This window comes from Ananas comosus, linkage group 5 (assembly GCF_001540865.1).
Source record: "Ananas comosus cultivar F153 linkage group 5, ASM154086v1, whole genome shotgun sequence".
Classification (NCBI taxonomy): domain Eukaryota; kingdom Viridiplantae; phylum Streptophyta; class Magnoliopsida; order Poales; family Bromeliaceae; genus Ananas; species Ananas comosus.
In genome coordinates, this window is record NC_033625.1 from 4330738 (window position 1) to 4344496 (window position 13759).

At 37.8% G+C, this 13759-nt stretch overlaps 2 protein-coding genes across 5 annotated transcripts; both read right to left on the minus strand.

Moving 5' to 3' along the window:
• Nucleotides 4499–7023, minus strand: LOC109710862 (exocyst complex component EXO70A1-like). Its single transcript, XM_020233651.1, has one exon. The coding sequence runs from the start codon at nt 6815–6817 to the stop codon at nt 4700–4702; it is 2118 nt and encodes a 705-aa protein (XP_020089240.1). The 5' UTR covers nt 6818–7023; the 3' UTR covers nt 4499–4699.
• LOC109709798 (COMM domain-containing protein 9-like) lies at nt 8873–13698 on the minus strand. 4 transcript variants are annotated; one of them, XR_002216212.1, is made up of 6 exons: nt 13299–13698; nt 12860–13030; nt 12290–12376; nt 11926–12087; nt 11772–11852; nt 8873–9275 (listed from the first exon to the last, which is right to left on the minus strand). XR_002216212.1 is itself a non-coding variant. In XM_020232124.1 (6 exons), the coding sequence occupies exons 1-5, from the start codon at nt 13683–13685 to the stop codon at nt 11811–11813; spliced, it is 807 nt and encodes a 268-aa protein (XP_020087713.1). In that variant the 5' UTR covers nt 13686–13698; the 3' UTR covers nt 8877–9275; nt 11772–11810. The 4 variants fall into 4 exon arrangements, 3 of the variants coding, with proteins under 3 accessions (XP_020087713.1, XP_020087712.1, XP_020087714.1); XM_020232124.1 differs by having other exon boundaries at nt 8877–9275; nt 11968–12087; XM_020232123.1 differs by lacking the exon at nt 8873–9275 and having other exon boundaries at nt 11581–11852; nt 11968–12087.

The following is a 13759-nucleotide window of genomic DNA, read 5'->3' on the forward strand; positions in this document are numbered from 1 at the left end:
TGAAACCCGTTAATAATATATATTATGTAAAATGACAATTTTATCCTCCAACAACCCCAAATCTAATTAACAGCATTATTTTCATCTCTCTCTCGCCTTCCCCCCTCTCTCTCGCACACCGCTTTCTCTCTCTCAACTGAACCAAACGTATTAATGCTATAAATACTGTAATCTAGTATTACATTACTGCAGCATCAGTAGTAATCTCATAAACACTGTAATCTAGTATTACATTACTGCAGCATCAGTAGTAATCTCACGTCGAAATCCAAGATACCTGGATATGTCGATATACTCGGCTGGTATTCGGCTCTAATACCATTTACAACGACCCGACCCGTTAGTAACAATAACTCGTTGGGCCAAACCACCGGCCCAAAATGCTTAAGCCGGATTATTATTACTAGCGTGTAGGTCTCATATAAACTGATCGGAATTAGTATCACATCCGATGTGGAACTATTGGAGCGTTACAACTAGAAAATAAAAAAAAGTTTCAAAAGAAGTACCAAAATTAAATATCTAAAATTCTGAAGGAAAGAGAAGTAATCTTAAGACCCTAACAGTGTCTCTCTCTTGTTTGGCTTAATTACGGTCTACTCCACTATACTTTATAGATTTTTTTTATTTTTTATATTGTACTATTTTTTTTTTTCAAAGACATCATTATATTATTATATTTCATCAACCTCTGCACTGATTTTTAGAGATTTTTTTTTCCTATTTTGTACTATTTTTTTCTCGTAAATATCACTAAATTATTTTTTCTCACCAATCTCTGCATTACACTTAATAAATCTATGTCTTAAAGCAAATCTAACAATTTTATTAAGAAGCACTGATTAATTTTTATGATCAACTTATTGAAAATATTTTATTAAGTTATTTTTAACTATTTTTTATTAACGTTTTATATATTTTATTATTTTTGTGTTAAAGAGAGCTGAATATTCGTTCTACCACTTTCAAACAGTATTTTTAATATATTTTTAAAAATTATAAATTTATTAATTATAGTGAATAATTTGAAAAAGGAAATAATAATTGAGTTGTGCGTTTTTTTTTTTAAAAAAGTTAATTTGATGTAGAAAAAAAAATAACTTACAAATTTGAACAATATAGAATTTTAAGCTGTGCCATCGGTACGGAAACTGTATCATACCGATATTTTGTTGGCACGATATGATACAATAGATATGATCCATGCTTATAAACACTTAAATCCTTGATATATGGTATAATTACCAATAAGCGCCGAGAACAAGAGGAAAAATTCAATTAGAATAAAATAGTATATTCAGCCTTCAAAATTATTTTTAGAATAGAATAAAACGATTTGTAGGTGAAATACGGTATCATATTAAACAATTGATATCAAGACCTTTGAAGGAGTAAAAATATAACACTTTCCATCACACAACATAAAAATCTAACTCTTCAATTATTTTCGTGCGGCGTCAACGTGCGCTTAAAAATTCAATTACTTTGGGCGGTTTTATGTCACTTACTTTTTAGTAAAAAAATAATTGAACCGTAAAAATTTCATTTTCACAACTATACAAATAAATTGCAAAAAAAATAATTTTTAGCTGAAACTCTAATTCATTCCAGAGTTTATTTCAATTTAAATTTCACCTTTGATGAAACAACCAGGTGTCGGATAGACGAGCCAAACTGACTCGGTGGGCCAATTTGACTCACTGAATCACTAAAGAAAAAAGAAAAGAAAAAATGCTATAAAAATATCAAGAAAGAGAGAAAAAAAAAATTATTCTATTTTATTTTATTTTATTTTATTTCTACTTAGTATTGAAAAATGCTTCCTATACATCCCTTATAGGGGTACACATTTTATACCTTGATCCAAGGATTCAAACCATCATTTTAGAATTTTAGTTAAGAAAGAAAATTTAATAAGATAAATAGGTAAATGTAGTCCACAAAAGATCTAAGGATGTAAAGTTTATATCTATGCATAGAGTGTATGGATAATATTGCTCAAACACAATTTATACAATAGATATTGCAAGACAAAAAAAAAAAGATTTTAAGTTCTATTATTTGCACGCTCTTTCAGATGGTGCTAATTCAATTAGTAAGATATAATTTCTACGACCTTATCCAAAAAATAAGAAAACCTTTTTTTATTTACTTTTTTTTTTTTTCAACTCTAACAAGCAGGTCATTTAATTGCACGATGCAAAATTGTATTATTGCAAAAAATAAGACCAAAAAAAGGCTAAATTACAGAAAATCTTCCATCAAAACTCGATTTTTCACTTTCTTTTATTGTCGTACATTTTGCCCCCGTGAAAAATAAAAAATATTCACTTTAGACCCCGTCATCATTGTTCCGTTTTAGGGTTCCGTCTATATTTCATTATTATATATTTTTTTATACCGAAAATATCCTTTGTACAAATAAAGGAGGGTTGGGGGAGGAGAGCAAGAAGGAGAGGGTATTTTTATCATTTTATTAATACTATTAACAACGTACCTCCTGTAACATTTTTTTTTTTTTCAGAAGGGCAAAGTGTAGGTTTTTATATGACAGAAAAAAAAATAAAAAATCAAATTTTGATAGAAATTTTTCTGTAATTTAACCAAAATAAAAAAAAAAAAAAAAGAAGAGAAACTACCAATCCTAATTGTCAAGTACTTTAGCTACTAGTTGCATCTGCAGTTTGCTACATGTATGTGGGTTGACTCGAACTCTATTTCATGTTAAATGAATAGCTTGCCTAGATGCAAAAAAAAATATGTATTCTACATACATAAATAGTTCAAACATTCCACCACTCAATGAAATGTTGCCATATGAACTAGCACGAAGTTTACAGTCGTTCGATTCACCGAAGACTCGATACAAAGCTTACTCAGAGAGGAGGAAGATACTAATGTTACCATCGAACATTCATTCAGTTGACACAGTTTCAAGCATTGAGCAAGGCTAGAGTTGTAACTATACGATGAACAAAGAAACACGAAAGAAGCTTTCGCAAGCAACAAATTAGTAAACACTGAGTTAGACACTTAACTGAAGAAGCAAATAAATCTTATAGAAACACAAATCATAACTCCATAAACATATATGTCTCGTTCTAAATTGCCAATTTGCCATTTAGTGTTAGATTCAGTTCAGAATGTAGGTGCAACAGTAACAAATTGAACAGTTTTTCTACAACAGTAGCTGCGACTTTAGGAAGAAACAAGACCGGACCCTAAATATGCAATAGGATCTAAACCCAAGAAAAAAGTATATTGAGCAGAGAGTCATCTAACAATGGAATCACGTGTCAACTTCAAGAGAAAAAGTAGCATATTTCCACATCAAAAGATTTGAAGGTATTTCAACTTATCCATTAACTACATTCTAGCCAGAAGTTGTACTAACCCATAAATAAGGATTCACAGTTCATAGAAAAATAGAAAATAAAGAGATGAAAAGTTCTAACAGAATCTAATAGATTCCAAAATGGAATTTGATAAGATGGCTCCAGCTCAGTTAGACCCAAATCAAGCTCGAAAGTATAATCTGGCTTAGCCAAGATTTAATGTTGAGAAACTAGACAAAATACTTAATCAACTTAGTCTCACATTAGTCTCAAATTAGACATCATCGTGCTTAAGTTGCAGTTTCATTAAACTAAATCATATTAAAGTTGGGCTTAATCAGGCACTATGATATAAACTTAATGAAGATAAGATGAAAAACCAAGCCTAATTCAACTTAACCAGGCCAGACAAGCTAAATCTCGGACATGAACCAGAACCATTTATGTGAAACCAAATCAAAGTTACTCCAGATCACAGCTAAAGCGGATCCAATTGCAGTTAGGGCCAAAAACTCAATTCTGCTTAAAGTAGACACAAACTAGAAACAGTTAAACCAATCAGAATCAAATTGAGCTGAACGATTTGCAAATCACGACCTATTATACCGAATCAGACTTAAAACAAGCAGAACCATTGTAAATAAGGTTCAACTAGATCAAATCATATTTAACTAAAACCAACTAGAATAGAAGCAGAATAAACACTTAAATCAGTCCAAAATTGAACTTCTGTGGACCTAGTCTGACTGAGAATGAAAGTTTCCATTTCAAATAGACATCAAACCCTAGTTCTAAATCAGCACTGATCCAAACCAGATTGAATTGATTTTAGTTTTAAATTCTTGGCCAATACTCAAAATCATGCATAGGGAACACCATGACCTCAAATTAAGCACCTCGACCCAATTAAACTACCATATTATCCAATCTATCTACCATGAAGTCCAATCAGATCACAAAAAACTTAATCATTGAAATGCAAAATAGGCCACCATACTAGTAAAGTAAGCATCTCAAGATCAAAACAATACGCAAATCCAAATAGATGGACGCATCCTAAGTTAGCTGAGGTAACTACAATGACAAAGGTGATTACAGAAGCAAATTTTTTACCTGAATATCGACGCCATAAAAAAGGAAACTTCCTAAAAGCCGAAACTTCAGACAAACTAGAATGCACTGAGGAATCTGACTATAAAAGATGGATCAAGGATACAAGCATCAATAACTCCTGTATGAGCACTAAAAAGCAATAAAGGGCAAGGAAGAAAAACATAAAACTATAAATCTTATAGTGAAGTTATACAACTTTATCGTGGGATTCTCAAAGAGATTTGGCACTCGCCTTGATCAAAACCCACCAATCATGAACTGAGTTTTCGCCTCGGATTGTTTGCTAGTCCCTGCAACCCTTCAAACAATTCTGCCACATGATTCTCCAAATCCTCAGGAGTGTACTTAATATACTTTGCGGCATGCCGCCCACCCTCTAAGTGACCACGAAACCTCCCCACAAACGAACGATAGGCTGGAATGACCTTCTCTGACACCGAAATCTTCAGCTCTTCCCGGAGCTGAGGATCCAGAACCTTCCAACCTGCCTGAACCCTATATATCTCTTCAAAAGCCAAGTTAAAATTTCTAAACCTTTCTTTTAGAATCGTCTTTGAGGCACCTGACGAGCCCCCACTCCCTCCCATACCCTCATCCTTTAAATAGGATAAAACTTTAGTCCATGAAGCCCTGAGATAGCTTGTTGCGTACTGCCGGATCAGCCCCCGGCGCTTACGGATCCAGTTATCTCCCAGCAGCATTTTCAACTCCGAATCCTTGACCTTCTGGACAATGTAATGTTTGTTATTCATCAAGAATATATACTGCAACCCTCCATCCTCGTAAAGTTTTGATTTTTCCTCGATATTAGATTCCAGATACGTCATCAGTGAGAGCACGCATCGGCCTAAAGGAGTCATATTCTCATCGCCATTATTCGATTCACCGTCGAGGAGAAGATTGAGTGTGTTACTGTAATCTACAAGTAGTCCCATATAGTTCATCACATACCGAGTGGCGGGATGGATCTCGCCCCCCGGCAAGGGTTTCCGCGAAGGTTCCCCTTGCACGGCATTTCCGAACTCATTGATCGTTCCCTTCACCGCATCTGCCAGCCTGGCGAGGATCCCCTGGACCTCCTCCGAAATGAACTCCCTGGCATCACCTGAGAAGAGGGCGTCGAGATCGGGAGCTACGTCGGAGAGGGCTTCATACATTCCCAGTATTCGGAAGAGCTTCTCGGAGGAGCGTGGGATAATGGCGATGGCGTCGCCAAAGTTGAGGAGCTGCAGCACGCAGCCCTTGGCGGCTTCCATGAAGCAGTCCTCCTTGAGCTCGTCGGAGGCGGAGACGAAGATCTGATCGCAGAGCTGCCGCTCGCCGGAGAGTAGGACTCGGACGACGATCTTCAGGGCATGGATCCACTTCTTCATCTTGGCGTCGAGGGTGCCCCACTCGATCCTCTGGACCTCCTCGATGCTCATCTTGTCGACGCCGAGGGCGGCAAGGGTCTCCGCGATGGCGTCGCGGCGGACGGCGACGTAGATCTGGCTCAGCTCCTGGCCGTACCCGGCGCGGATCATGCGGCCGGTGATATCCGCGAGGTCGGCGACGGCGTCGGCGCGGAGGAGGTCGGAGGAGAAGTGGTCGGCGGAGAGGGATCCCCGGCCTCCACCTCCGCCTCCGCCTCCGCCTCCGCCGCCGCCGCCGCCGCCGCCGCGGGAGTCCTCGAGATTGGCGCCGTGGGGGTGGGGGTCGGATCTGGGGGAGGAGGTGGGGGTGTCGTCGTGGGAGAGGGAGAGGCGGCGGAAGGAGGAGGCGGGTTCGTCGGAGGAGGAGGAGGCGATGGGGAGGGCGCCGCGGAGGAGGAGGCGGCGGAACTCGTCCTCGAGGCGGGTGGCGGCGATCTGGAGCGCGCTCTCGGCGCGGCCGCGGAGGGGGGAGGGGGCGGAGGCGAGGGAGATGAGGGCGTCCACGGCGGAGAGGTACTCGGCGGCGGCGGAGGCGGAGGACGAGGACGAGGACGAGTCCCAGACGTAGTAGTCGGAGTCGGAGGGATCCTCCCACTGGAGCACGACCCTCTCCGCCTCCTCGAGCATCGCCTCATGCTCCTCCTCCGCGATCTCCTCCTCGTCGTCGGCGTCGTCGTCTCCATGGGCGTCCCTTTCGACCTCGACGGACGCTTCTTCCTCCTCGTCCTCCTCGGCGACGACCGCGTCGGAGGAGGAGGGGCCGAGGGCGCCAGAGGAGGAGGAGGAGGAGGAGGGGGGGAAGAGGTCGGAGATGGATGAGAGGCGGTTGTCGAAGCCGGAGAGGATGCGGATCATGTCCTCGGCGGCGTTCTTCGAGGTGGCCAGGCTCTTCACTATGTGCTGCGCCGCCGCAATCACCTTCTCCTGGCCGTCCACCCTCGGCGTCGCCGCCGCCATCGCCGCTCCGCTCTGCTCCGCTCCGAAACTTGGGCTTAGGGTTAGGGTTTGGGTGAGGTGTTGGGAGGGGGAAAGGGGAGGAAGAAGACGAAGCTTGGGGAATGGCGTCGGGGGGATTTTGTTTGGGAGAGTTTCGAAACTTTCCTCTTCTCCCTCCTCCCCTGAAAGTGTCTTTTTTTTTCACTCCATTTCCTCAAGTATGAAATGTTGAAATGGTCCCTATTGTAACTCAATATGGCAATAAGGTCCCTATATTTTATTTGACCAATTATAGTAGGAGACAATGCTTTGACTCTTCAAAGTTCCAAAATTTTCAAATGGCTAAGTAAAAGTACATTTTAATTGAATAATTTGGCTTTTATCTAAGTATTAACTACTCAAAATATTATAAAAGTTCCGATTGATTCGTCAGTCAAAATAAAGCGAATGTTTACATAATTTTTTTTTAACTTTTCAAACTTTTGAATATTCACACTTTCACAAGCATATATATATAATTTTCAATATTCATAGGCTTATATAATTTTTTCTTTTCAAAATAACCACTAAAGCGATTTTCTTTTAAAGCAATGCTGAAAGATAAGTTTAAAATAAAATTTTATTGTTAAAAAAAATTAGGGACTAAAAGTTTTAAAAATCCTAAATTTTAGCATCCAAACTTCAACTCGTGAAGGACAAGAGCTACCCATACAAATTTTACTTTTTATTAATATGTTCTTGCTATGGGCACCAAGAAATGTACCCAATAACATAGCAAATAAATAAAAGGAAAAACTTCAAAAACCCTCCCTGTGGTTTCGTGCATTCTCACTTTGCTACCCTGTGGTTTAAAACGTATCAATTTACCCCCTGTGGTTTCATTTTTATCTTTTCGGAAGCTTTTTCGTTAATATTTCGTTAAATCATATACAAAAAACTTCAGATAACCATCTATATTTATCGAATAGTCACTTTAGTATCCTTTAATTTTAACTTTGTCACTGATTTAAAAAAATAATAATAATAAAATTGATAACAAAAAGATAAAAACGAAACCACAGGGGGGCAAATTGATACGTTTTAAACCATAGGGTAGCAAAGTGAGAATGCACGAAACCACATGGGGGGTTTTTGAAGTTTTTTCTAAATAAAATAAGATGCACCTAAAAAAAGATAACAAATATTTGGTGGAAATTGAAATTCCATCTCTCATTCATTACACATAGAACGAAATTTTGGTAGGGATAGGATAGATCGTGAAAAAAATCACAGTTATTTTATATAAAATTTATAACATTTAATAAAATAAAACTTACACTATATAAAAGTTCCAAAAACAATAATAATCATTATTTTAATCTATAATAATCATGTTACTTTCCAAGCATTCCTAGCATTAATGGAGCTCTAATTCTATTGGCTGGTTATTATTGACCTGCTCGTGCGCGTGTTGACGTATAAACCCTTCATTAATTACTGAGATTAATTTAATAATAAAACTAAATCTTATTCTAATATCTGGGATTAATCCTCTGTGTGTCTGTAGACTTTAAATAAGCAAATCTGAGAGATTTCTCTTATTATTGTACATGATCAATAGAAGTTAGTAAACGACAAAATAAAGATAAAAAAAAAACTACATAAAATCATTGATCGATTTTTGCAAACAATTGTTAGTCACTAAAAGACAAATCGTTTTTTTTTTTTTTTTTTCAGATAGGTAGTACACTACCGGCTTCGTTTATTTCATTTAGAAATAAACTTAGCTAAAAATGTGAATCAGCTAGAATTCGAACTTGAGCATCCAGTACTAACCACCAAGCCCTTTGCCACTTGTTCTAGAGATGGTCGGTATAAAAGACAAATAGTTGAGATATCTTAGATTTGGTTTGAAAATGCATTGGTGAAATTTACCTGCTTTACACTTGCCACAAAAAAAGATCTGAAAAATACAAAAGCATTTTAAAATCTGAAAAATACAAAAGCATTTTAGTGCTTGTTTCATCTGATTCTTGAAAGAGATAGTAGAAACCGCAATGAAGTTCCTTCATCAAAATTTCCTTTTTTTTAAGCAACTGCAAAAAAAAATACCATCAGTTTCATTCGTTAAGAAAGATGAATTAGACTACAAAATGAAATGATAGGGCCTTGGCATAAAATAAAATAATGAAAAGTTTTTACATTATCCTTTCCTAAATTATCTTCGTCGGCAACAGAACTCTTCCCATAAATCTAACATGCTCTGGATCCCTTGCAAAAGCTGCGCTGAAGTTCTCGTTTTGTGCCGAAAAATGATGTTGTTTCTTTCCAGCCAAGTTACCCTCCGACCGGCCGCTAACACAGTCAAATCCCTCTTCATCTTACGCGGTCTCGAGTACTTCCTCATAGAATTTGCAAAGATTGTTTGCACACCCAACTCCTCTTCTACAGAATTTCCAGTATGAGAACTCTATTCCTCGATATCAACCATACGAAACACCTGGCATTTTCAGTTTCCAAATTAAGGGAGTGATAAGAAAATCATAAAGCGAATTCGTAGCAAATGTAAACCATTTGATCAAATGTTTTTCCAACCATCATATAGTATCAAGGACGAAAGCAATAAACACTTTCAAATTATTCTAATATTTAAGACAAATTAAAGAAGGTGCGTTTAGACAATATACATTCTCAAATTAGGCACGAGCTCGAACCCAGCACTAATCAAAGTAACTATCACAAGATTTAATGATACTTTTGTTTTTTTTTGCTTAATAGCAATAAACTAATACTAATAAACAAATGGATATTGGGGTTGTTGACTCTCTATCAACCATATTATTACATTTTTCAAGTGATGACTTAAGCCTGGGGCTTCTATTTTCACCATAGTTTGTGGCCATCTTTATTGTATTCTAGATAAAGCACATGGTCATACACTCTTTCTCTCTCACAAAATTATTCAATTGTTGCATGTAAGTGCCCACCACTACTTCCACACACACACAATAAATGGTGTGATATGACCATTGAATTAGATATTCCCACCACAGTGTGGATAAGGACTGGTGGATGATGATGGGCATCAAATATTATTTAATGAATGGCCATGCACAAATTTTGACCTAAACTGGCCATTTTAGATTTTTGCTTAGCCACAATCATTGCATCATTCAAAGTTGTTGAGAACAAAACAGATTTTTTTTTCCTTTTCTTAATAAAGAGAAAAGCAACTGGCACAAGAAACTATTCTCTCCCCAAACTTTGCCTTCCCCAGATACAACTTTAGTTCAAAATTTTGTTCTTTCCTATGTAACACAGTGTTGTACCAATAGTTTATCATATTCAGATTTAGATTCAAATTCAGATTCGCATTCAAACTCTTTGCTATCAATGAAAAAAAATAATAATAATGTTCTTCTACTAAGGGATCTACGATCGAAAACAGCTAATATTTACACTACAAAAATGAAAGGAGCAAAGCAAAATTTTAAATTTAATAGGAAAATGAGGATTGGCTATAAATTTAGTACCCTTGTTTTGACCCTGATTTGATTCGCTGCCTCAAAGTTTGACCTCAATTTCAATCTTATCCTCAAATTTTCAAATTTGATAAACCAAGATCCAGATATAGAGAAAAAATGTGGCCACTCAATGTAGCATGGATTAAACATAAGATCTAAAATGTTCGAATCGACACTATGAGGAAAAGGATTGAAATCAGGGTAAAATTTACATACTAGATTTGTAATTATTTCTTCATTTATTACCTTAGTTGCTCTATTCTTATAAACTAAGCTAAATAAATACCAACTCTCCAACAAAAGTGAAAAGATAGTTGGGACTGCTTGGAAAATTATGGAAGTTGCCAAAAATAAATACAACTTTTTTAGTCATTAGGTTTGCTGCTACTTTCCCCTACTATGAAAGTGATGGTTGCATTAGTGCCATCCATGATGGAAATATATATGGGTGTACTCAAAAATGTTTTAAGTCATAGGTGGAGTCAATGTCATCAAAAAGCATTTTCCTCTTCCAGAAAAAAAATTGATTAGGGGGTTACAAATATATAATCATAAGATCATAGAACTTCACAGTGTACACCCTCAGATCAACTCTTCTTTGAGATGAGGTGTGTACTCTCTCTAGGCTTAGAAAAGTATAGTACTTTTACTCTATCATAGCTTAAGGAAATGTAATTTAAGACTAGCATCCTCTGTTTGTCAGAGGTGATTTTCTCCTTCAAATTAACCTTCATTGGATCACAAATTGCCTTCGTTTTCCTTCCCAAGAGCAACTAAAACCCTAACCCCCCAAGTGGGGCCTCAAAATCACAAAGTGCGATTAAGGATAACTCAAAACTTTTCTCTACTCACTAAGGCATTATATAGGTGAATGTATTAAAGAAGTGGTCAGCAGAAACATCAAATGGAGCAAATTGAAAAAATTATTTTCCTCATCAATGGCTAATATTTCTGGTCAGCAGAATTGAAATGTCTCAATTTTGAAATATTGGCTTCTTTCCAAAAAATAAAAATAAAAATATTGGCTTCTTACTTTACAAAAAGGGCCAAGTCAAATGATTGACCAAACATATTTCAAAAATTGCAACAATCACCGAAACTCAAAACTACGTTGCACATATTTAGTATCCAATGTGAATTCTCTTTTGCCACTCAAACTTAGTATGAGCTGTTTACTCACCTAAACAATTGGGCAGCTAAATCTTTCCAAATTACTTCCACAAGTTTCTCAAAGATAGCCAATGCTAACATTACAACCCAAACATGTTTCGATCATGAATATGCCTTTGCACAAAGAAGAAACAGACTTTTATAAGATACTATGAATGTACATTACAGGGAGATGCAGTTGAAGAACACATTATATTCACGAAACCAATATGACATACTAATCTGCAGATAAGCGGGTATAACCACTGATTAAGCAGGAATAAGCTCACCAAAAACCAGTCCATAGATAAATAGTTGGGTACCTAGTTAGCCTTTTTTTCCTATGGTTGGATCTCCAAATCCTATTTGTTTCCTGTTGTTTCTCCCTGGCCATTGGCATCATCCTGCAGAAGCATATTAATAAGAAAGTAAATACTACAAGCTAACTAATACAGCTAAAAAGAACCATTTATGCACCAATAATCATTGAGCATCTTCTATTAAGTTGCGAATCGTTACAGAGTTCGACATCTGATCTCTTATGAAGTACATGGACTTCAGCATTGTATCAAGAGTGTCTTTTGCTAATTGAAACTTGACCTCTCTTTCTCCGGACAAAGATTGTGTATCACCTTGAAGCTGCTCAAAGTCAACAAAATAAAATTTGAATGATGAAGCATCAATCCGTTCTATTCAGAAAAGATTTGAAACAATACTACATGTATTTGTGTACCATATAATAATGAAAATTTACATTTTACACACAATAAGATGATTATAGGGTGGTGGAAATTTGGTCCTTTATCCGTAACCATGTGAGATTGCAAAATCAATCGACTACCTTCAGACCAACAATAGCCGCACGCTCGGATGAATCTTGGTTTTCCTTCATATCCCACGTCATCGCCTTCAAGCGAGGTAAAGAAATCTGGAAAAGAAAAGGTGAATGAGAATGATAAGCTGCGGAGGGCTTTTTCTCCCCATTTTTACTCAAAAAAAAGAATGAGAATAACAAGCTGCAAATTGCTAGATTGGTTGTTTGGATCAAATGTTCAAATGGCAAAAAAATTGAAGCCCTTAATTTTTGTAAAAAAACAACTTAGAATCGCGCAAAGACACTTGAAGTTCTCTGATTTCTCCTCTAACCATTATAGCTTAAGTTAAATTCTGCACTTTCCTACAATATGGTTACATAAGCGAAAAAAATGAAAATAAAATTTTAAAAGAGAAATCCTCCAACCAGAAAATGCACACAATATGCTGAGACATGCTGTGTACAAGATCTAGTAAACTACAAAAACTAACCGCTCTATTTCTCACTCCATTCTCTCCTAAAATAAGACGAATTATGAAACGATCGACAGATAAAAAACAGTAATAGCTTGTCTTTTCATATATATAATAATAATACCTGATCCTTGAGCGCGTCTTCCCGCCACTCCCTCTGAAACTTCTGCAGAAGCAAGGTGAGTAGCCTCTGCAATTCGGGTAAGACCTCTTGGGGAAACAGCTTCTGAATCTCGTCTCTCGGTATATTCCCGTAGACGCATCTCCGAATCAGCATTCTCAGGCAAACCAGAAGCTGCATAGCATCACAAGAACAAGTTCATCATTCTAACAAGAACAAGTTCATCATTCTAAACAATTAGCAGCTAATTACTTAGGCCTATAGCTGATCAATCATCCGGTGTTATCAACTAATTGCTCATATCAATTCGAGTGCAATTCAAAGCGCGTCGACACGAACTTAACAATTCAGAGACAAATACGAAAGAAGAAGAAAAAAAAAAAATACTAGCATAATACAAAGATTCCAGATGAATTCTTTTATAGGGTTTAGAGGGGATTACGGGGTCGAGGTGGGAGTCGGAGGGGAGGCGGAGGATGTCGCGGAAGATGGCGCGGTCGGCGGCGTCGAGGCCGGTGGAGCGGGTGCGCCAGAGGGCCTGCAGGACGTACTCCACCGACTCCTTGGATCTCGCGCCCACCAGCAGCGGCAGGTGTCGGTACCCCCACAACTCCTCCTCCTCAATCCCACCGCCATTCCTCTTCCTCTTCTTCTCCTTCTCCATCACCACCCCAACCGGAGCCGAAGACGACGACGCCGCCGCCGCCGCCATCCGGACCCGCAAAGAGTCGCCGGCCGCAAAAAGGGGATGCTGGAGCGAAAGCAGGACTCCCGAGTCCCGACGGAGAAAATTTTGTAAGACGGGAGCAGTCGGCCCACTCCGGCCCATCTGACTCGGTCCGTTTGGCCCAAATTTTTTTTTAAAAAAAAAAACCTTCAAATACCACCATGTGATCTCGCTTT

Excerpts from the sequence above, each read along its gene's own strand:
- LOC109710862 (XM_020233651.1), bottom strand. The coding sequence starts at position 6,817 with ATGGCGGCGGCGACGCCGAGGGTGGACGGCCAGGAGAAGGTGATTGCG.
- LOC109709798 (XM_020232124.1), bottom strand. The coding sequence starts at position 13,685 with ATGGGCCGGAGTGGGCCGACTGCTCCCGTCTTACAAAATTTTCTCCGT. Across the intron at positions 12,377-12,859 it reads AAGACGCGCTCAAGGATCAG|ATTTCTTTACCTCGCTTGAA; the intron begins GTATTATTATTA and ends TTTCTTTTCCAG. Across the intron at positions 12,088-12,289 it reads CGGCTATTGTTGGTCTGAAG|CTTCAAGGTGATACACAATC; the intron begins GTAGTCGATTGA and ends GACTTTGAGCAG.